Genomic DNA, 25,180 nt, shown 5'->3' with positions numbered 1-25,180 from the left:
CACAGATGTACAGAAACAGTCCAACTGAGAGGTGACCAACAGCAACAAAATGCTAGCAGGCCCATAAAAACATAACTGGGTCTGCCTGCAGCTAAAAGAGCTGGTGTCAGATTAGGTCGGAACATCTAACTGGAAAAATTTGGAGAAGGTGAACAGGAGGCCTGGAAGTAACCTTACAGTAGGCGGCTATCAAAAAGGGTAGTAGGTGGCTTTGGCCAAATACTGTAGCTGCTGACTTTTAATATTAGGACACTTACCTGCCCAGGGAGCCCGCAATGTCGGCACCCCAGCCTGGTCAGGGAACCAGGCAGTGAAGCCTTTTCGGCTTTACTGCCGGTTCCCTACCGCGCATGCGTGAAGCACGCTTTTTAATTGGCCCAGCGGCGGGGGGAGGAGGGACGAACTTCTAGGAGATTGGGCCGCGGCCAGTCTCCCGGAAGTGGGGAAGGGGACCTATCATAAACGGGTCCCCGTTCCCCCCTGCAAGGTGCCTAATGTTGGGGGGGGGGTGTAAGCAGAAGTTCCACTTTTGGGTGTTTTAAAAACCTCATCTTCTTATACTTGTTGCTCCCAGCAGACTAAAGGTTTTTAGATCCCGGTTTTTCTAGTCCCTTTACCCCCTCCCTCCCCCCTTTTTTTTTGTGATGGTTCAGTCAGAGAGCCATAGGGGGATAGCTCCTACGTAGTAGACTACTTTGAATTGATTTTATACTAATTGTTTGGCTTGATGTTGCCATCTCTGCTTTGTTGATGGGAACACATTTTTTTTTCCTCTTCACCACCCTCCCCCAACCCAGGATTGGCATGGCACAAGTGCCCTGCGTCGCTGTAGGCATATTAGGGTTCTTCTGCGACACTCTCTGGAGTGCCTTTGTATTGTTAATCTTTACCCCCCCCCCCCCTTTTCTTCTCTTTTATTTCCTCCACAGCTTTCCTTACACTCAATTATGTCTCAAACGAGTGTGACACAACTGTTACTGAAATTCTGCTCCTACAATGTTAAGGGCTTAAATATTGCCTCTAAGAGAGGGCAAATTCTTAACCAAATGCAGAAACATCAATATACTTCTTTTGCAAGAAACACACTTCCAGGCTGATTCTTTTCCATCATGCTCCAACAGATATTTTAACCAGTGGATCCATAGTACCAATCTTGTCCAGAAGGCCAAAGGAGTCTGTCGCTTTTCATAAAGCACTGCCAATCGTCTTGACTGACCAAATTGCTGACCCCTAGAGACAGTATGTCTTTGTAAAATTCTCACTTTGGGGAACTAAATTTACAGTGGCTAATATAAAACTTGCCAAACACCAATCAAATTCAAACTGCTATAAAATATCTGAAGATACTGTCTGGCTTCATGGAAGGGAGACTCATTTGTGGTGATTTTAATCTTCCTATGAATTCACAGCTGGACGTCAAAATCCTCAATGTCGTTCTCTAAATTGAAAATGCTTAAGCGTACCTTGTACGATCATCATTTGACTGATGTGTGGAGGATATTGCACCCTAAATTATACTTATTTTTCCTTGGTTAACTAATTGATTATTTTTTTGTTAATTATAATTGTTTAGAATTGTCGCTGAACCATGAAGCAGGACAGTAAAAGCAGCCCCATGAGAAAAAAATGCAGACATCATGAAGTGCACACAGAGCAGCAGCTCTGAATCTGATGGAGACAAAGTAACACATCCAGATGGGAAATTCCAGAACTATGAAAATCAACCAGAAAACTCCCATCTCGAACCTGGGGAAAAGACAAGGATAAAGATTGTGAAAAGGCATAAATCAGGCTGTATTGATCCAGCTGATTCCACCACAGAATCCCTGCACCTGGAAACAAATCTGTCCAGTTTGTTGTTGAATCTGGAGGTCCACATCTGGTGTTTCCCCACCTGTGACAGGTCCTGGATCACCACCTGGTGGAGGGACTATTCCTCTAGGTTTAGGCATTGCCAGCTGAAGTAGTCTGCCTGCCAGTTGTCTATGCCTTGGGTGTAAATTGTGGGCAAGGCTGGAACAAGGTCCTCCTCAAGAGAAATTCCTTTCTACCGCTCTTTAAAGTCAAGTTCTCAAGGCTTTTGTTTTTTCCCTGATAGTTGATGGATCAGTTTGCATGTTGATTGGATGACCATTGTAGAGATAAACAAATTGCCCAGGGCTCTAGAATGCTGAAGGATAGATTCACACCTTGTTTCACTTGTATTGCTTCAAGTGACAGTACAGACAAGCACAAGAACAAACAGGGAAGAAAGACATGTATTGACATGTTTCGTCCTCCCACCTTTGGTTATGACTAAGCGCAACAGGAGTGCAAAACATGACAATCCATTTCTTCCTTCTCCCTATGTTTTTGTGCTCATCTGTACTGTCACATGAAGCAATACAAGTGGAACATGATGCGCGGCCATCCAGAGTATCTTTCCTCCACCAGTACGTGCAGCTGACAGACTGGGCTGGCACCCTTGTGGAGCAGTAAAGCGGTGTGTGAAGCTTTGGGAGAGGAACAGATACCTGGAACAGTGGTTACTTTAAATCATGGACAGAGTGTCCAGGACTCCCACCTTCCCACCCTGCTCCCCAGGCAGACAAGCTAATCCGTTGTGAGAATCTTCCATGAGACCCAGGGGGAAGGAAGGACTTCCCCCAACCCCAGAGACAGAATCCTGACTTAGTATGTCCTTGGGTTGAAGAGGCTAATACCAGTACCAACATTTTTAGCCGGAAAAGGGCTTTCTTGTAGAAGTGATCAAAACAGCTTTACATCCGCCGGATCACTTCTACAGTGAATATCTGCTGAGATATTCTCCAAGTCTGGGAGTAAATGGTGGTGGCCTTGGACTTCTAAGGTGTAGTACCTTCTGCAAAGGACTTAAGAGAACATCAGACAGAATCAAGGGGTGAAGACTCAAAGGCTGTTAATACGGACAAAACCTACATCGGAGTGGGGCAGAGCTTGTGCTGACGTCGCCCACGCCTGCTGGAGTGAGCACCAGTGGTGTTTTACACTGCTAAATGTGCTATTAACTGGATACACCGAGTCATTTTGCAAAATTCTTATTCAATAGACATCAGCGGTACTGCGCCATTCGAGGCTTTACATGTTTTCTTTGCTGAGCTTCCATTGAGGAGCACCAGAGGGAGATCACAGTGGAAGTTTCAGTGGAGGTGCCACATGGTTCCCTAGGATTGATGATCCATCACCTAAGACATACGCTGCTTCATGCTTTGTTTGACCTCATATAATTTGGGTTCTCTTGGTAAGAGGCTGCGTGTACAGAAGTGGAGGGCTCATTGACGACAGTTTATTTCATCACCAGTCAAGGAATGTTGGATATTGTGTTATATATAAAACTTATAAAGAAGTCATCTTCCGGTTGATGAACTTCCAGTGCTGCAATGGTTAACAGCTCAGAAGAGTCTTCTGTGAACAAGCTCCCAAAATTGGGAACGCCCCCTCTTTCCCCCTCCTCAACTGGGAAAAATTTTTTCATAGTATACATTGCAAATGTCATGATCACTGAATGGGGGAGAGTCCGATGAATCACAGGATTTTCTGTCCCATTCAGAGATCGTGTTACAAGTACATTATGCAACATCTTTTCACAATGGAGCAGAAGACCAAAGGAGAAAGAGGGGGAAGAGGAAAGGGGAAGGAGGGTGGAGGAGGCGGGTCCCCATCGATAGCATGTTCACTGCTAACTTTTGCAGCACCAGGTATCACGCACTATACAGAAGGTACTTTCGGTACCGATTCCTGTTACGGTCGCAGTCTGTTTGCTTGGTCTAGTGGAGGAGTTGGCGCCCCGGAGGGCGCAAAGAACTATGATCTCTCTCTCCCTTTTTTATGCACGTAAAGCTATTTTATTGTGTTGGAAAAAACCTGAACCGCCCACAGTGTCTTATTGGAAAGGCATAATCAATAAAGCATTACCTTTTTACAAAGCAACATACTTAAGCAGGGGTTGTCCAAAAAAATTCGAAAAAGTATGGCAATGTTGGCTGGATGACATGGACACTTTGAATTGATCTGCTACGGTGAGGGAGTGCCTTGGCAAGCACTCTAAGTATTGGGTAAAATGATGATGTAATCCTGATTAGATAATTATTTGACTGTGTGAGGATTGGGTGTACTATTGATCTCTAGCAAACGAAATATTTTATGAGTATGGAATGTGATTTAACCATAGTGAAAGCAATATTTAAAGGTTGTGCAAGAGATTCAGCAACAGTGAAAGGCTGCACAAGGGTAAGGGTTAGGGGGGAGGGAAGGGGGGGGGGGAATTTTGGTACACGTTGTACTGTACTGTATGAGCTGTTAAAATGTTAATAAACAAAAATTAAAAAAAAAAAAAAAAAAAAAAAAAACACTTTTGCAGCACCAGAAATTCATCCGCAGGAGGTGGACTGGGCATGCCTGCGCAGAAGATTTCTACAGGACCCAGCTGCCTGCACAACTTGGACATACTTACACTGACCTTTCACAGAAAAAAAAAGTTCAAAAACAGAACAACCAACAAAAGCATACACACCATAAATTTGACAGGCTACTGTCTGAAGGTTCTGAAGTAATTCCTTGTTTGACCGAGCTGCAGCAGTATATATTGTATCAATCATAAGGGAAGAAAGTTGGTGGTTTCTTGGACCAAGATGAACAAGCTGAACTGGTAAGCTGGCAAGCCATCGAGATAAAACTTTACTTCGACTCCTGCAAAAACAATAAAACAGACCTACTACGTACATTGTGTTATGCTTTAATACACATTTCTACTATAAAAGGACTGCTCTTGTAAAAAATAAACAAACAAATGACATATTACGGAAATTACTTTTTTTGGGCCGTTAATAGACAATTCTTTAAAAAGAACGGCTTTAAAAACTAACTTTGCTTACTGCAATCTCAATCTAGATGACAAATGTTTTACTCTTAGCTTGGTAGAGAGAGCAAAATCACTTAGTAAAACAGCATTGGGCTCAGATACTTTTTTTTTTTTTTTTTAACCAGTAAATGTTTTTTTCGGAGTGTAGTTTCCAGAAGTTTAACTATTCTACATGGACAAGACATGATTCAATACACAATCTTATTTTTATAACAAAGAAAAGAACAGATATCCCAAGTGAATCTAAGAAGGTATGGCCTCATACTAAAACCATAGCATCAGCAGTGGGCAATAAGCAACTCTTCAATAAGCAGGTCTTCGGGTTCCTAATAGGCACATCTCTATATAGATTAGGGCAACAAAAGTTGAAGGGGGCTCTCAAGGCTTCAAAAAGCAGCTTAAGAGAGCATAATGTGATGGATAAAATAAGAGAAAAGTACAATCAAATGTTTACAGCCAGCAAAAATGATGTATAATTGCAGAAAGGTACTCTGTGCTTCCATCCATATTTTTTCAAATTTCTTCGAACAGTTCCTACTTTCATAGGCAAGTTTGAATATGGACATAACCTGACTGTGGCCAGCCAATACATTTTATTAATATATATAAGGTTTATATAGCAACAACAGTTGTGCAGCACTTAAAGTGATTATAAACCGCTGCACTTTTTTTTTCTTCTTCTTGCCTGCAAGGCAAAAGGCATAATGTGCTAGTATGCATTGCATAGCACATTATGTGAAATGTACCTCAAAACGAAGCCTTCCAGCGATGCCATTGCTGGAGGCGGCGTCCATCTTCACCAGGTCTTCCTTCCGGGTTTGCGGACTCCAGCTCTGTAACTGGCCAGAGCCACGATGACGTCACTCCCACGCATGAGCCGATGGTGATGGCACAGGGCTGTGAAGAAACAGCATGGGCGGCCAATCCTTCAGAGCGCATGCGCCAGTGATTTCACTGGCTGCATCTACAGTAAATATCTCCTAAACGGTGCATGTTTAGGAGAAATTTACACTACCTATAGGTATAAGCCTTATAGATGGAAGTTTACTTCCTCTTTAACAAAATAAAAAAAGAGACCGTACAATACAATTCAAGACAAGGGGGTTATAGGAGGGCATTAAAAATAAAATTTGAGTACAACAGAGATTGAAAAGTACATCAGAATGCTAGCTGACCAAACATGATTGTGGTAAAACATGTCAAGATCTTCTAAAAATCCCTGGAGGTTTTAAGAGGTGGTAGCACCTCTCACCAACCCAAACAGCTTTAGATCAAAAAAACACACCACAAATCAGACAATCACCCCTTACACAAACTTTGGACAACACAGTGGTGGAAGCATGACATTGCAGGCATTGAACAGAGAGCGAGAAGCGTTGGTGATGGGGTAGGCACAGTGTTTAGTGGGGAGAATGATGTGAAGGGACGGTGGCAAGGGGTGTGTGTGGGCATATTGTTGAAAGGGCTGTACAGGTGCAGTGGTGGTGTGGTACTATAAACACACAAGGCTGATGGTGGGGGAGGGGTGAGAGGTGCAGGCAGATAAGAGCAGGGGAGTGTATGTAGGCGTTCTAGTGATAGTTAAAATGTGTATGGGTGTGTGAATGAAGGCACAGACATGGCATTTCAGCATCAAGATCTGAGGGCGCAGGCACAGATTGTTAAGCTGGCCATACACCATTACAGTACAGTCAACTAACTTTGTTTGAAAGCAATTAAAATTGTTCCAAATCTGCTACTTGGAGATGGTGGGAGAAGGCAGCAGTGAAAACTAGGGGGGAATGTGCATCCAATTAGAGCGGTTAGTGAGCAGCTGTGCTTGGTCCCCTAAAGAGGAGGGGCAGAAAGTGATGGCAGTAGAAGGGACAGCAGTGACTTGACAGTGGCTGTGGGTGACTTTGCACTAAAGAGGCATCTGGGCAAGCAGCATGTGGCTCCCTGCTGTGGTTGAGGTATCTAGAAGAGAAATGTGCAGGAACATGATACTGCATAGTAGAAGAGGTGGGGAGAATGGTATCTCCATCAGTTAGACAGGAAGAAGAAGCAAAAATTGCTACTGTAGAATCCACTGTCCCATGTTGGACCAGATTATGGAAGCGACTTGTGACTGTAAGACAGCCTTATGCCCTGTACACACAGTCGGACTTTCCGACGGAAAATGTGCGATCGGAGCTTGTTGTCGGAAATTCCGACCGCGTGTGGGCTCCATCGGACTTTTTCCATTGGACTTTTTCCATCGGATTTCCCAAAACACAAAGTTTGAGAGCTGGCTCTAAAATTTTCTGCCAACAAAATCCGTTTGCGCAAATTCCGATCCTGTGTAGACAATTCCGTCTCACAAAGTGCCACGCATGCTCAGAATCAAGCAGAAGAGCAACACTGGATATAGAACTTCATTTTTCTTTCTTGAACATCATGGGACACAGAGCCACAGTAATTACTGATGGGTTATATAGGGTATCACTGGTGATTGGACACTGGCACACCCTATCAGGAATTTCAACCCCCTATATAATCCCTCCCCTTGCAGGGATACCTCAGTTTTTACGCCAGTGTCTTAGGTGATGGACGTGTAAAGATGTGCTGTGCTGAGCTCCAAAGGAAATATCCTTTATCCTATACTGGGGCAAGCCAGGCGAACCGGATCCATTCAAAGTGTCCTTTCTAGGCCGAATTGGATGGTACCCGGGCCTCGTGTCCAAAGAAACGAGGTTTTACCTGTAATGCTTCTCTTTTTAGAGAGCTGGACCCCGCATATTAGAAAATGGTTTTCTAGCCTAATTTCTAGCCGGGTGCTATACAGGCCCAGAACTGCAGGATCCCCTTATTCATAGGGGGCCCCAGTCTCTGACAGTTTTTTCAAACGGAGCCCACCGTGAGAGGTGAAGATTGGGTCTGTGTAAACTGAACCCTGCAGCTGGATAAGGTAAGAGGAGATTCCAGAGAATTTTCTAATTCTAGTAGGTTTCTCCTTTAAAGGTAAATGCATGCTATGCCTATTGTGACCACCGGGGGCTGCCAAGAGCACAAACCTTCACATGCTGGATTGTCTGTCTCAAGTGTTTATGCTGCACGTTTTTCACAGCGTCTCAGGCCGGCTGCAAAAGGTAGGATGGATGGGGGGATTTCTCATGTTTGAATGTTCCCCCCCAGGCTAGAGAGAGGCCACAGGGGTCTAGAAGGTGGTTATACCGCTCGGGCACCGCTGCCTCGGCCGCCATTTCCGACCATTGCTGTTTAGGCAGGTCTTCACTACCAGCTTCTCTCCCTCCTCCCCCTCCCCCAGCCTTTCTCCATAGTATTACAGGAGAGTCGGCCAGCACAGGAAGCGCTCGTTTTTTTTCAAAATTCGAGGGGGGGGCGGTAGAGGTGGGGGGGGGAGGGGTGGGACGTCAGCACAGGTGCTTAGACTCCCACTCAGGCCAGCTGCAGGCTATTGAGGCACTCTGTACAGGTGCACACAGCCTTTGGGGGGGTCACAGAGCTGACGGTCGCATGTAAGGTGGGACACAGGCATTCTCCTAGGCAGCATTTACTGAAGTAACACCATACTGAGCATTGGGTAGCAAGGCTTTTAGCCAGACTACATCGCTCAGCAGGCAGTGTTCATTTGTATACCTCACACCTTGTTGCTTTGCACTATGGGTAGAAGAGGTTCAAGCACCCCAAGAACCAGAGACACTAGGGGATCTCGTTCAGGTTCTGAGGGCCCCCTGTCAGCAGCATCCTCCCCCCCTGAAGGGTCAGGGACGGCTAGCCAGGGAGAGCCGTTGGGGTCAGGGGCTACACCTGCTTCTGGCACTTCAGCCCCTGTATACATTACACAAGAGGTTTATTCCTCAACCATTAATGGTCTAGAGGAAAGATTAATGGCCGTGATTACGTCTTCACTCAGTAGAAGAAAACGCACTAGGCCTTCCTCTGTTCCCCAAGACCCTCAGGAAGAGGAGTTCTGGGATAAAGGAGACGAATCCCTTTCAGAGGATCGGGATGGGATGGATGATTCCTCTTCGGAGGAATCAGGTGGAGAGGGACCCTCTGCGACTTCCCAAGAGGAGAAAGTCTTAGTGCAGATCCTTACTGGATTGGTCCGCTCCACATTTAAGTTGCCCGTACCTGAAACTGCTAAAGAATCCTCTTCTGCTTTGGGGTCACTGAAACCTTTCCAAGCAGCACAGGCTTTTCCTGTTCATAATTTACTTGAAAAGCTCATTTATTCTGAGTGGGATCACCCAGACAAGCGTTTTTTTCCGCCGAGAAAGTTTTCAACACTTTATCCGATGGAAGAAAAGTTGATTAAAATGTGGGGAATACCGGCCATTGATGCCGCCATTTCCTCCGTAAATAATAGTCTGACTTGTCCTGTAGACAATGCTCAGATGCTCAGGGATCCTGTAGATAAAAAGATGGAATCCCTATTGAAGGATGTTTTTTCCTTAGCAGGTTCAGTGGCTCAACCTGCAGTAGCAGCGATTGGAGTCTGTCAATACTTAAGAGACCATGTTAAGCAGGTCATCAAAGTATTACCTGAACAACAGGCCCAGGGGTTTGCTAACCTTCCAGCGGCCTTATGCTTTGTGGTTGACGCCATTAGAGATTCTATCGTGCAAACCTCCCGTCTTTCACTGGGGTTGGTGCATATACGTAGAATCCTATGGTTGAAAAATTGGTCAGCCGAAGCACCATGTAAGAAGCTGCTGGCTGGGTTTCCATTTCGTGGTGCAAGGTTGTTTGGAGATGACTTGGATAACTATATCAAGAGAATCTCTTGTGGGAAAAGCACTCTCTTACCTGTCAAAAAGAAGAGTAAGCGTCCCTCTTTCAAACGGACTCTTTCCCCAGCGCCGGGGCTTCAGCCTCCAGGCAGTCTCGACGGCCGCGTCCATCTGGGTCCAGAGACAAGAGTCAACCCCAGGGACAAAAGAAGTCCTGGGGGAAGAAGCCTACTAGGCAAAACACTAAGACCTCTGCATGAGGGGGCGCCCCCGCTCACTCGAGTGGGGGGAAGACTGCGACAGATCTCAGGGCTCTGGCAGGAGGATTTCCAGGACAGATGGGTAATCTCCACGGTAACCTTAGGGTACAAGCTGGAGTTTCAGGAATTTCCCTCTCCTCGGTTCCTCAGATCAAGTGTCCCCAGAGACCCAGAGAAGAAGCAGTCGCTCCTTCTAGCGTTAGAGCGACTTTTGTCGCAGGAGGTCATTATGATAGTTCCCGCAAAGGACCAGGGATTGGGCTTCTATTCCAACCTTTTTACGGTCCAAAAGCCAAATGGGGATGTCAGACCCATTCTGGATTTAAGGGATCTGAACCGATTACTAAGGATTCAATCCTCCCACATGGAATCAATTCGGACAGTAGTTCCCACCCTGCAGGGAGGAGAATTTCTGGCATCGATAGACATCAGAGATGCATATCTGCATGTGCCCATTTTTCCTGCTCATCAGAAGTTTCTGCGCTTCGAGGTAGGAGGGCGCCATTTCCAGTTTGTGGCTCTGCCTTTCGGGATAGCCACTGTACCTCAAGTGTTCACAAAGATCTTGGCTCCTCCTCTGGCCAGATTAAGGGCTCAGGGTATAGCTGTCATAGCATACCTAGACGACCTGCTCTCGATAGACCGGTCGGTATCCTCTTTGAATGGAAACCTGAGGACCACAGTCAGGTATCTAGAACACCTGGGTTGGATCCTCAACCTAGAAAAGTCTTTCCTAAAAACAGTAAGAAGACTGAGGTATTTAGGTCTGATTATAGATACAAGCCAGGAGAAAATATTTCTACCCCAGGCAAAGATCGCTGCTTTAAGAGAGCTGATTCTGGCAGTCAGGACCAAGAAGGGTCCCTCTGTCCGCCTTTGTATGAGGCTACTACGGAAGATGGTGGCTTCATTCAAAGCAGTTCCCTATGCTCAGTTTCATTCAAGAATGCTGCAACACAGTATTCTGTCGACCTGGAACAAGAAGGTTCAGGCATTAGACTTTCCGATGCACCTGTCACATGCGGTGCGTTAGAGCCTCAATTGGTGGCTCATACCCGAAAACCTGCAGAAGGGGAAATCCTTTCTACCGGTTACCTGGATGGTGGTAACAACAGATGCCAGTCTGTCAGGTTGGGGAGCAGTTCTGGAACAGGCTGCGGTCCAAGGGGTATGGTCCAAGACAGAGAGGACCATACCCATCAACATTCTGGAGATCCGGGCTATATATCTAGCCCTAAAAGCCTGGACTATCAGGCTACAGGGTTGTCCAGTCAGGATCCAGTCCGACAATGCCACAGCAGTGGCTTATGTCAATCATCAGGGAGGCACCCGGAGCCGAACTGCTCAAAAGGAGGTGAACCAGATCTTAGTCTGGGCAGAGATGCATGTGCCATGCATATCGGCAGTTTTCATCCCGGGAATAGAGAACTGGCAGGCGGACTATCTAAGTCACCAGCAGTTACTTCCAGGGGAATGGTCTCTGCATCCCGACGTCTTTTGGGCCATATGCCAAAGATGGGGGGTTCCTGATGTAGATCCCTTTGCATCCCGATTCAACAAAAAGATAGACAGATTTGTGGCAAGGACAAAAGATCCTCTTGCATGCGGGACGGATGCGTTGGTGATTCTGTGGCATCAGTTCTCACTGATTTACGCATTCCCGCCTATTCTGCTACTACCACGACTCCTTCGCAGGATCAGGCAGGAAAGGAAGTCGGTACTTCTGGTGGCCCCCACTTGGCCCAGAAGGACTTGGTATGCAGAAATAGTAAGGATGACGGTGGGTTCCCCGTGGACCCTACCGGTACGCCCAGACCTGTTATCTCAAGGTCCAGTGTTCCATCCTGCCTTACAAATGCTAAATTTGAAGGTTTGGCTATTGAGACCCACGTTCTGAAGAGTCGTGGGCTCTCAGGTCCTGTCATATCTACCTTGATTAATGCAAGGAAGCCAGCTTCCAGGATGATTTATCATAGAGTCTGGAAAGCTTATGTATTCTGGTGTGAATCCAGAGGTTGGCATCCCAGGAAATATGTCATAGGTAGAATTCTTGATTTTCTACAATTAGGATTAGAGATGAAGCTGGCCTTGAGTACCATCAAGGGCCAGGTCTCTGCTTTATCAGTATTATTTCAGCGGCCACTTGCTTCACATTCTTTGGTCCGAAGCTTTATGCAGGGGGTGATGCTTCTTAATCCTCCGGTTAAAGCGCCCCTAAACCCCTGGGACTTGAACTTGGTCCCGGCTGTGTTACAGAAACAGCCTTTTGAACCAATAAGTCAGATTCCTTTGGTCTTGTTGACAAGGAAGTTCATTTTTCTGGTGGCCATCTCTTCTGCTAGAAGAGTTTCAGAATTAGCAGCCCTTTCCTGTAAGGAGCCTTATTTGATTATACACAAGGATAGAGTGGTACTGCGCCCTCATCCTAGTTTTTTACCGAAGGTGGTTTCAGATTTTCATTTAAACCAAGACATTGTTCTGCCTTCCTTTTTTCCAGATCCCTGTTCTCCGGAAGAGAGATCTCTACATTCGTTGGATGTGGTAAGAGCAGTTAAGGCCTATCTCGGGGCAACTGCTCAGATCCGCAAGACGGATGTTTTGTTTGTGCTGCCAGAGGGTCCCAATAGAGGACAGGCAGCGTCAAAAGCTACCATTTCTAAATGGATTCGACAATTGATCATTCAAGCTAACGGTTTGAAACAGAAGATTCCTCCGTTTCAGATCAGGGCACATTCCACAAGGGCTATTGGTGCTTCTTGGGCAGTGCATCACCGGGCTTCTATGGCTCAAATCTGCAAGGCCGCAACCTGGTCTTTAGTTCATACATTCACCAGATTCTATGAGGTGGATGTGAGAAGGCATGAGGATATCGCCTTTGGGCGTAGTGTGCTGCAGGCAGCGGTACAGGGTCCTCAGGTCTGATTGCACCCTACTTGGTCGTGGTTTCCCCCCCCTCAGGTAGCATTGCTCTGGGACATCCCATCAGTAATTACTGTGGCTCTGTGTCCCATGATGTTCGAGAAAGAAAATAGGATTTTTTAAAACAGCTTACCTGTAAAATCCTTTTCTTTCGAAGGACATCACGGGACACAGAGGTCCCACCCCTCTTCTAATACACTATATTGCTTGGCTACAAAACTGAGGTATCCCTGCAAGGGGAGGGATTATATAGGGGGTTGAACTTCCTGATAGGGTGTGCCAGTGTCCAATCACCAGTGATACCCTATATAACCCATCAGTAATTACTGTGGTTCTGTGTCCCGTGATGTCCTTCGAAAGAAAAGGATTTTACAGGTAAGCTGTTTTAAAAAATCCTATTTTTTCGGCTCGTCGTACGTGTTGTACGTCACCGCGTTCTTGACGCTCGAAATTTCTTACCAACTTTGTGTGACCGTGTGTATGCTGACAAGTTTGAGCCAACATCCTTCGGAAAAAATCTGATGGATTTTGTTGTCGTAATGTGCGATCGTATGTACAGGGCATAAGTTCCCAAAAAAGATTGACAGAGCTTTTAAAACAAGAACTTCAGAGCTTACACAGACGCACCTCTAACGCAAAATGCGTATTAGTACAGGCGAGGATACTCTCTCCCCCCTCATTATTGATACCAGGGTATTACAGCATGAATTTCAAGCTTGCCATCAAAAGTTTAATAACCTTGAGAATCCCTCCATAATAATTAGCATTTTATAGGCTTCCCTGAAAGAGCTGAAGACGCCACTCTACAACTTCTTGAAACATTACGAGAGACTTTACCCTCCTTTTTGGTTTCTCCACCATTCACAATTAAGACAGCACATCACTCTCCACCTCAGCCACTTCCAGTGGAGAGAAACTCCAGATCCCCTATTGCAAAAATCCTGAATTTCAAGGACAAAATGGCTATCCTGCATGCCAAACTGGGGATTTGCATTATCAGGGTAACTGTGTAACTATCTTTCCTGATTTCTGATCCGATTTAAGAATGTTACAAGCTATCTTCCTTAAAGAGGTTGTAACCTCCGCTTTGTGATAGTATATACTATAGTAAGGCCTACCTGTAGGCAAAATGAATATCTCCTAAACCTGCATGGTTTAGGAGATACCATGCATACCAGATATTCGCCCTGCATGCATACTAGCTCATTATGCCTTTGCCTTACAGGTTTTTTTATTTTTTTTGTAAGGGCATACAACCGCTTTAAGTTTAAGAATAGACTCCGGAAAAAGGGTATTCCCTAATCTATGATCTATCCTGCCAGATTGTATATCAACATGGAGGGCAGATACACCTTCACTTTACCTGCAGATGCCCTCGTTTTGTTGGACCAACAGAGCTTTGACACAAGGTGCCAGGGACACATAATTCGTAGGGTGGATAAGCATCCCTTTGAACCTGTGATTAAAATTATGGGAACTCTTCCGGAATAATAAGACGGTTTGGTTTTAACCTTTTTGTTCTCTTTTGACCTTTTAGGGGTGGATTCATATACAAATTTTTCCTACCAATTCAGAGATGAGACCTGCATCTGTTTAGTTATAGGTACACAGTTGCCTGCATGTTTGCATTAGGATTGTCCTTGGAGATCCCTATCACAGCCACTAGATGGCATCCTCTCTCAACACAATCTCCCGTTGACTTAAACAGTATTTGTGCTTTGATTTTTCAGCATATGACGCTTCTGGTTCCTAAAACAAGTTCATTCCTATCTGTTCAACATGTTTTGCTGAACACTGCAGTCACTGCTGAATGGTCTACTTAGGAACTTTATTCACCAAATGGCAGCCTACCCATTCTACTCTACGCTAGTGTCCTTTGGCAACTTCTCTGGACCCCCGCTTTGACACTCTCACTTGGTTGTTCTACAAACATGCTCAGGGGACTCATTTGCCTTTTTCAAATAGGTCTATCTTTAAAGAAATTCCTCTATAATCAGCTCCTAAAGAGCGTGAGATTGGCATATATAGTTTGGTTTCCCAGTACCACGCACCCTTGAATTGGTTCAAGGTTTTTTATATACAGTATACAGTTGTGCTCAAAAGTTTGCATACCCTGGCAGAAATGGTGACATTTTTAAATTGCAATTAGTGTCTGTGTATAAATAGCCAATGAGTTTGTTCGCTCTCACGTGGATGCACTTAACAGGCTAGATACTGACCCATGGGAAGCAGAAAAGAACTGTCAAAAGACCTGCGTAACAAGGTAAAAACTTTGTAAAGATGGAAAAGGATATAAAAGGATATCCAAATCTTTGAATAAGCCAGTCAGTACTGTTCACTCACTTAAGTGAAACATTTTGGGATCTCTTGCTACCAAGCCAAGGTCAGGTAGACCAAGAAAGTTTGCAGCCACAACTGCCAGAAAAATTGTTCAGGATGCAAAGAAAAACCCATAAGTAACCTCAGAAGAAATACAGGCTGCTCTGGAAAAAGACAGTGTGGTTTTTTCAAGGAGCTCAATACGACTATACTTGAACAAAAATGAGCTGTATGGTCGAGATGACAGAAAGAAGCCTTTACTGCGCCAATGCCACAAAAAAGCCGGTTACAATATGCCCGACAACACCTTGACACACCTCACAGCTTCTGGCACACTGTAATCTGGAGTGACAAGACCAAAATAGAACTTTGTCATTACTATAAGCTCTATGTTTGGAGAGGGGTCAACAAGCCCTATAGCAAGAATACCATCTCCACTGTGAAGCATGACAGGACAAGATTTGATAAACCCAGTTGTAGAAATAACAGAATTCTATGCAGTTTGGAATAAGATCTTAAAACGGAATCAATGACCTGAAGCTGCCGTCATGAAACAGTTGATGGCAATATATAATACCCAGTATTCCAGTGCCAGAATTCTGGATAAGGAATAGAGAGGTTAAGGATGGGCTGAACAATTTGGGAGAAGACTTTGAAAAAAGGTTTTGATAAATTTGGAAACCTGGCATCAATACTACCGGTTTTCTTTGACTAAAGTTTTATTGACATATTAATAGGTATGACCTTGTGGCTGCCTAAAATACAGGTATTTTAAAGCGGAGTTCGGGTCACCAAATTTTTTTTTTTCCCAAGGCATCCCCTCCCATTGCATTAATAATGCACATAAACTATATGTGTATATGCTAGTGGATAGTAATCCTATTTTTTTGTTTTTTTTACTTACGATTTATCTGATCCTCTTCTGGCCTTTGCCATGATGACTGTGGACATATGAAGCCCACTCACAACTTCCTTCTTGATAACATATCGAGAGTTGCATGTGCGATGCTCCGGCGACCGTAGCACCGATTGTTTATCAAGTAGCCATAACAAAAAGCGGCGATGGAGGAAGGTTCTGCCCCGTTGTTATGGCAACCTAGATAGATCAGCCTTAAATCACGTAATTTCCTGTCGGGAAATAACGCAATTTTTTTGACACACTCCTGCCCACTGACTCCTGGGAAATGATGACTCACATTTCCCAGGAGCACAGGCGAGGGAGAAAGTGATGTGGAGCTCCGCGGACCCGGAAGTGGCAGATTAGGAGCCACCACCTAGCAACAGGGCATTTTGGGCAAGTATAAAAAAAAAAAATTCACTCCAAATGTTTGTCATTATTTATCAAGGACTGGGAAAATGTAAAAAAAAAAAAAAAAAATTTCAGGGTGGAACTCCAATTTAACTTAGGGATATAAGTAGCGTAAATTATGCAGACAGAAATAATAAACAAGATGTAGAAGAAGAAAAATTAACTCCATCAAAAGGGAGAGATAATGATAACATCTAAGAAATGGTCAATACAGATCATAAAGCATTCGAACATTGATCCGCAAGTTAATAATTGTAGATTTTGATGGTGACCTAGATATGTGTATTATCCTTGAATATCTTAGGAGTATTAAATGGATCATGATTTAATGGGGTGAACAAAGTTCACTCCCTACAACTGAGGTAGAATACCAAGAGAGAAAAGAGGAAAAGATAGGAGCAAAGAAAAGCAGTCCGGCTGTATGAAGCTCTGCCTGCACAGCCACATCATTTACAGAGGTGAATGAATAAACTACCTGTCTGACAGGTGACCACCGACCTGGTATGGGCAGAAAGTTGGAGGGACAGTGTGCAGGAGCCTAAATTTATCAGGGAAGGCATCCATTGTTTAGTTTTATTAGATAGACAATGCAGTATTGGAACAAATTGTCTAAATAAGTTGGACATGTTTTTTTTTCAGTTTTGAATACAGTAGAAAGGGTTAGGACTGGTTAGTTAAGGTCCGCTTGAAAGCATCTCCAACAAGTGCATGGCGGCTGGTCTTTTGAATCAGACACATTGCCAAATGAGCACAGAAATGACACAGAACAGCAGGTGGTGGGGTCATTTAGGGGATCCAAAAGGTCACAGCTGCACTCTAAGTAGCTGGGTCAAGACCAGCCCAATGACTTTGGTGGATAGACAGGCCGGGGGAGATGCTATATCCTAACTAAAAAAGCAGGTAGGTGGCAGTGAGAGGATCATCGAGGTATCCAAAATAAATAAACAAACTCATATTAAAAACGGAAAAAAAAAAAATCATAGTGGCCCAAATAGTGGACACAGAAAGTATTTCAAGGCAAAGGCTCGGGGCAAAGAGCTAAGTAGGGCAAAGCTTGACCTTGATGTAGGGTTGTCCTTGGAGAATATACTGGTGATGAACACTCTCTAGAGTAAAATCTTAGGTAATTTCTACTTGGTAAAGACAGACAGAAAAAGACAAAACACAAAAACCAGAATAAAGTAGTGCAGGGTAAAAAAAAAAAAAAAAAAGTGTCAGAAGGCAAAAAGCGAGGAGAGGACAAACTGAGGTAGTCTCATGCAGTGTTTCTCAACTCCAGTCCTCAAGGCCCCCCAACAGGTCACGTTTTCAGGCTTTCCTTTATTTTGCATTATTTTGCACAGGTGATTTGATCAGTTTCACTGCCTTAGTAATTACCACAGTCGTTTTATCTGAGGGAAATCCTGAAAACATGACCTGTTGGGGCACTTTGAGGACTGGAGTTGAGAAACACTGGTCTAACTTGCTGTTGCTTGGGACTCTACTAGACGCAAATGGCAGGAAGGTCTTACGTTAGATCCCCCCCCCAAAAAAGCATGAAGGATCACCACATCGAAAGAAAGCCTTAGAATTTCCAGGAAGAGCTAAAGCCATACACATTAGCTAAATCATGCAAGCATGTATGATTAATAGTTAAAAATAAATAAATAATAATTTGCAATCTCGATTTAACCACACTCACGATCTTAATAAAGCATTTCATTGATTCTATTTAAACAGTGCAGAGCTGTTCTGCAGAGCTGTCAAAAAAAAAAAAAAAAAGTCAACAAATGTTTATCAACATTCCTCAGCGCTGGGAGATAAAAGGGAAATATTGTAACATTTTGTTCTTTTAGATCAAAGGGATGAACTTCGATCTGTAAATGAGGTCAGTTTAAGCACTTGATGCTTGCAAGTTAAAATCAGTATTTTCTGCTAGGGACCCCCAAGCCTTATATATATTTTTTAGCAGAGACCCTAGAGAATAAAATGGTTGTTGCAATAGTTTATGCCACTGTATTTGTGCAGCGGTCTTTCAAACGCAATTTTTTTTGGGGGGGAAAAAATACACTTCAATGAATTTTTAAAAAAAGTTCCTGATTTTAGGGAACCCACAATTTCCTCCTGGACTTCAGTCTTCTAATCTCCAAACCCTACGTCATTCGAGCGGTGACCAAGCATCCAACTTCCTAGTGGCAGGGGAATGGCCTTCAATAACAGAACTGATGCGTAACCCAGGCCCCTTCCAGCTTCCCTTCTGGAATGTCCTCCAATTGCACCACTTCCCACACTCCCTACCAAATCCCCAGGGATTTGGCCGCCATTTGACAACCTCTGAAGACAACTGCTTCGATACAGGAACTCTTCCCCAAATTCTTTCTAAAACGTAAACATTACTGAACACTCCCTCTGAGCAGCCACATCTACCCTGTATAGAAAAATGGGAAATGGACCTTGATCGTACTTTCACAATGGCCCAAAAGTTAGGATTTTTTTCTACAGCTTACCTGTAAACTCCTTTTCTTGGAGTACATCAAGGGACACAGAGCAGCCATAATAAGTAACTGGGTTACACACCACCTATTGGTGAATGGACACTGGTAAATCAAACAAACAAGAAGTTCTCCCCTATATAACCCCTCCTACACAGGAGGTACCTCGGTTTTGTAGCAAGCAATAGACTTCCCAGACAAGAGGGGAGGGATCTCTGTGTCCCGTAATGTACTCCAAAAAAAGGATTTTACAGGTAAGCTGTAGAAAAAAAATCCTAATTTCTTTAGCGTACATCACGGGACACAGAGCTGCCATGGTAACTGGGATGTCCCCAAGCAATGCTTTTGAGGGGAGGGAACCCATTATGACCAAATAAACACCATTAGAACAGGATCTATATTGCTGCGTGCAGTACACGGCATCCAAATGCAACATCCTCCTGAGTCCTAACATTCACTTGATAAAACCTAGTGAATGTATGCATAAAAGACCAAGTAGCAGCCTTGCAAATCTGAGCCATCAATGCTTGATGATGAACTGCCCATGAAGCACTCACTCTTCTGGTAGGGTGTGTCCTTACTGGAAAAGGTGGAGCCTTACCCCTTAATCCATACGCCTGAACAATCACTTGGCGGAACTGATCGACTTAGGTGCTGCCTGTCCCTTCTTGGGACCTTCTGGCAATACAAGCAGAATATCAGTCTTCCTCATCATTGATAAACTGGCAGATCCACTGCTAGACATTCAACCTGGATGCCGCCTGCCCTTCCTGGGCTCTTCTGGCTGCACAAATCAGGATTCCTGACCAGTGCCGACAACTCAAGTAGCTCCTGAGCATCTGAACTACCTCTAGAGTAGGTAGCGATCTTTCTCCTGCTGACTGTGGATTAGAAGAAAAATATAAAAAGCAAGACACTGTCCTGATTTAAGTGAAAACTAGAAACCACTCTAGGAAATAGAGATGGATTAGGACACAACATCGCCTTATGATGCGAGACCAAAAATGGCTCCTTGCATGAAAGAGCCCCCAGCTCTGACACTCCACTTAGTGAAGTGATAGCAACCAAAGAAGCCATCTTCCGAGATAAGGGACCAACAGTCTCCCAATTGGTTCAAAAAATGGCCTCTGCAAAGACAGCCAAGAGCGAATCCCAGTCCCAAGGACACAAGAGTGGCCTGACATGTGGGACCATCTACGTTACACGCTGTATGAATTCAGGAGTGAGAAACAACGTCCTCTGGAAAAAATGGATAGGGATGACCTCGAACCCTTAATGGTACTTAAGGCCAATCTCCTTTCTCCTACTGATTGGAGAAGATAAGAAAATTTCCCACTCATATTCCTGTGAGTGCCACTTCATGGCTTCCCCCAGGAAAAAAATATTTCAAAGTCCTGTAAATTGAGGTTCGCAGAAACCAGCTTCCAGGGATTCAACAGTGTGGAGATACAGTACTCAAGACCATTAGGTCGAGCTGGACTGGGAGTGTTCAAGAAGCGACCTCCGCAAGACTCGCTATGTCAGCGTACCAAGCCCTCCTAGGCTAATTCGGCTAACACTATTATCAGTGTTACCACCTCCCGGATTCTTTGCAAAAGACGTGGGAGAAGTTGAAACAGAGGGAAAGCATCAAATAAGGGAGAACTGGTTCCTAAGGTGTTACCAGTGCATCTGACCTGATTGCCGGTGGGACTTTCGCCCCAGGACAACCTGTTCCCACTTGTTGTGGAACCTGGAACTAGTAGATCCACCTACAGAGTTCCCCCTGCCATTATACTATACCTGGAGTATGTACTAGTGATAGAGACAGCACTTGTTGTACGGTCTCAGAAAAAATGTTGGTTCACCTTCCTGAGCCGTATTACTCCTGGTGGTTGATATATATGCCTGCAGAAGCATTATCGGATTACAACTACAACTGGTTTGTCCCAAAATCCAGAGCAAGGCATACTGGCCAACAATCCAAGATCTCAATGGGCAGTAGTTTTTCCTGTGGAGACCAAGTCCACTGAACTATAGCCACCTTCAAACCAACTGGAGAAGCTGGCATCAGTGGTTATCTTGCCCATCTCTTCTCCAGATCTTGAACCAGCAATCTTAGCTCTCTAATAGCCCAGGAACAGAGCCCTCTGGCAATCCAATGCCTGGAACTTCATGCTCCAGACAGAGAATGATCCTCTACCAAAGACCCAGAGTAGGACTGTACGTAAGGAACGTGCCTTGACCTAGATACAACTTCCTCCCGAAGAAATGTATCAAAGGAAAATCTGGAACAGACTGCTTCTTGAACAAAGATTGAAGTAAACAGAAATTGGCACATCTGCGTTTTCAGCAAGCCCAGTAATGGGCTAGGAGCTTTATGAACCCTCGGAGCTGTGGCCAGCCCAAAGAGCAGAGACACAAAAATAAAAAAGTCAACTTTGCACTGCAATTTGCAAAAACCCTTGATGAGCCGGAAAAAGCGGCACATATAGATATGCGTCATTGATGACTATGGCCCCCGAAATCTACCTCTCGCAGAGGTTAACACTAAATGGACAGAACCTGAAACAGAAGGATGTCCAGCGGCTTAAGATCTAAGCTAGACCTTATGTCCATGTTTGCTTTTGGAAAACGCTAACGGTTTAGGTTTTTTTTTTTTTTAAATAATGAGATCATACCTTTTGCTCCAAGAGTCAAATGCAAGGCAAAAGACTGACGACTCTGTGGCAGACCCCGAAGTCCAAAAGAGAGGCGTACCTACCTACCAAGCTTTTTTTAAAGATAGAGCAAAACCACCTCAGAGACTGCCCTAAGATCTTCTGGCCTGAGATACTCTCAAAAACACAGCAGCCTCAGATGCCTCCCTCACACAGGTGGGGGAAAGCTTACAGCATCTGGTATTCCCGAGCAGTCTCGCATCCATATACTAACCAGGCTTGATCCTGCTTAGGCTTCGATCAACAGAGATCAGGCATGATCAAGGTGTTGCAGCTGCAGTCCCATCTGATGAAAAATGAATGTGTCAGTTAAATGCTGCAATGCCAAACACCACAATGGCTCAGATGCATCTGACACCACTGTCCATTGAGGGGGATGTGGACACCGCCAGATCACCGAACCTGAGAGCGGTGCACCTGCCTCCCCTGGCTGCCTCTCCTTTCTGGAACCATTTAACTGGTATAACAGGTAAATAACGTAGCAACTATATTAGCCAACCTAATACACAATCTTCCAAGGATGCAGGTCTAAAACTATGTTGGTTTACTGCTATGCAATCCTTTACGTATGCAAGTATGCAGGTACCCAGGCATGCCGTTATGTAGGTACCTGAGTTATGCAAACATGCAGGTATAGAAGTATTCTTGCCCTTCATGCATTTCTGTATGCAGCTCAAGGCAATAAGCACATATGTATGTATCCCAAAGCAAATAAGCACGTATGTATGTAGTCCTAGGCAAACAAGCACATACGTATAACGTTTAATGCAACTAAGCACATATGTAACAGTTTACTGTAAATAAGCACATATGTATACAGTTTAAACTAAGCATATATGTATGCAGTATAAATGAAAACCTGCCAGCGTGCGATTAAGCAATATGTATTTATGGAGGCATGCGTTTACGCAAATATGCGTTTAGGCAAAAAACATGAAAGAATGGAAACACGCACTTACTCAATACGTGCTCATGGAGACCTGCATTTACGGAATAAGCAAGCATGCGTTTATGAAACATGTTTATGCAACATATATTATGCCACACGCATCTATGCAAACGTGTGTCTATGCACCATGTGTTTATGCAAACATGCATCCACGCAAACACGTATATCTATGCAACATGCATACACACTTATAAAAACCTGCGTTTACGCAACATGTGTCCACACAGACGTGCCATCGTGGCCAGCCTTGGAGGGCTGCATGCTGAGCGCCGCCAGCTTGTCGGCGTGGGGGCCACGGGGCGGGGCCCTCTGCGAACATGTGCCTATGCAAGTAAGTAAGCAAGCAAGCAAGCAAGCATGTATACGAAGCTGCACATGCTCAACCACACCTGGGCCCATACTAGTTATAGTCAGGATTAACCAAGTACATAGGCATCCAATGCAGCCTCTATGCTGCTTCAACAGCCTAAGGCCTCTTCCATACCTGTGTGACTTGTCCTGCGATTTCTCCGTAAGAGGCATCGACTGGGAAATGCCTCTTACGGAGAAACGCAGCGTAGGGGGAGCCAAGAAGCCTGATGTCACCACATAGCAGCTGACTAGCCTGAATGCAGCAGTGTCGCTAAAACTTTCCGTATTTTTTTATTTTCTGCTAACATTTTGGATGCCGGCCATGTCTTTGTTTTATTAAAGAAGTTTTTACTATTGAAGACAGTCCGGCTGCATAGAACTAAACAGCGCCTGTGAAGGAGCGAGTCTGTGTGATCCGATCAGCTGTTCCATCTGATAAGCTGCTCCAGTGTATGGAATTTCTTTACACCACTACCTTGATGCCAGTGGAGGATCCCGGGTGGATGGATGACTGAGTAAGAGGATCTTATCAGCTGTTCCTGGATACTCTATGAGCCCATAAGACCCCCATGATAAGGGTCCCACGGATCTGGTAAGCGGCCACCTTTTCTCATTCTATCACAAGAGTCTGGTTCACAGAGAAAGGATTAATTTACCCAGGAAGCATACACATATATTTATGTTGCAGGACTTTGTCTTCCTTCAACTATCTATTCCTTCAGTGGACTTTTTTGCTACATTGTAATCATTCACATATTACCTCACTGGAAGGTGCAATACCCACCCAACATTTGTGTTGTTACAATTTTTTTGTTATTTACTATTGTTGCTCTAAGGTATAATTCACATACACATCCAGGCTGAGGGAGTTCCCTCAGTTCGTTTGTTTGTGACATTAGTAGCGCACCTGAATATACTTACCTATAGGAACAACCGCCTGATGCTATTCCCAGACTTTTCCATTGAAACACAAAAGCTCCAGCGCTCATTTGATGCAGTAAAGGTCGGGCCTCCGCTCTAAGGGGATTAAATATAGTTTACTCTTTCCCGCCAAGTTACGGGTGATCGATGGGGCAGCGTTCCGCTTTTTTACCAAGAGGCGGCTAAGTGGCTGGAAACCGTGCCCCCTCTGTAGTGAAGACCCGCCGAACTATTGTTAACTTGTTTGTTACACTAGATGGCCACGTTCCTTGGACTATACTGACTGTGACTATACTGTTTGCATGGCAGATCAGCATTATTTTACTGGATATGGGGTGTCGGCTGACTCCTTCCTATCACAGATGTGCCTTAATGCTGGTCGCACGCCGAAAGCCGGAAGCTAGAGCATGTGCCACCGCATATTTTCTGCCAGAATATAAAGTTCTCCATACTCACCTGCTGGATGTTTCCTCTGGCACGAAGCTGCCTGACTCTGCCCAAACTTGGCAAGGAAGAACTACCATCCTTCCCTACCCGGATGTCGGCTGCCTCATGTTTGCTGATGGCCAAGTTTGTCCCCATGTTAGGTTTTGGCCGTTAGACTGCCATAACACTGTCAGCTTTCTCTATGTTTCCTCTGCTGGAACAGTGACTAAGTTTGAGCCTCTGGCACAGTCCAAGTGATTTCCACAAACCGGTTAGGATATTATAGCAGCATCTCTTGTCTCCTATGTTGCTCTCTCAGCACTCACAATTTATAAGACTAACCCCTTTTTTCTCCCTATAAGTTTGCTGCTGGAGCACAAGTGATGCAAATTGCAGACTCTTGGAAACAACGCACTCCTCCCACACATTGGTTGCCTTTCGGGCAGGTTAATTGGGCAATATGCAGACTTGCCTTGCGTGGGATCTGCGGGGTGGGGGGGGAGGGAAGATCGGCCGTTGTGGACCATGCATTGATTGCACTGTTGGGAATGGTTTACAGTTTTAAGTTTTAGTTTACATTGTTTTGTATTTTGTTTGTTCCTTTATGGCATGATCACCCTTTTAGCATATATGCAGTGCGGGGAGGAGTGGGGAGACCGGTGCTGGCTGGTTGATCCCCTGGAGGAGTGGAGTGCCTTCACTCAAAGATCATCATAAATATCGACTTAGCAAACTCACACTGCAATGGCTCAGGTATCTGATTTCCTTGAACGTGCGGGGACTCCACTCATAAGATCGTTGGTCTTCTATGTTAGGAAATACTCCCCTCACATTTGTGTGAAAGTGCCGGTTCACACAGGGGCGACTTGTCAGGCGACCTAGTCGCCTGACAAGTCGCCTCCCGTTCTGTACAATGGAACCGTTCTAATAGGAGCGACGCAAGTCGCTCCGACTTAGAAAAA

General features: G+C 44.7%; 1 protein-coding gene across 1 annotated transcript in view; it reads right to left on the bottom strand.

Moving 5' to 3' along the window:
- TEX10 (testis expressed 10) overlaps positions 1–25,180 on the bottom strand; it is a 206,033-nt gene that overhangs the window by 128,407 nt on the left and 52,446 nt on the right. The window contains exon 7 of the mRNA XM_073630641.1: positions 4,532–4,707. Within this exon, the coding sequence (XP_073486742.1) occupies positions 4,532–4,707 (176 nt within the window). The remainder of the gene's footprint in view (positions 1–4,531; positions 4,708–25,180) is intronic.

This window comes from Aquarana catesbeiana, linkage group LG05 (genome assembly GCF_042186555.1).
Source record: "Aquarana catesbeiana isolate 2022-GZ linkage group LG05, ASM4218655v1, whole genome shotgun sequence".
Lineage (NCBI taxonomy): Eukaryota > Metazoa > Chordata > Amphibia > Anura > Ranidae > Aquarana > Aquarana catesbeiana.
Note: the sequence above shows the minus strand (reverse complement) of the source record. Positions and strands in the feature narration are given on the sequence as shown.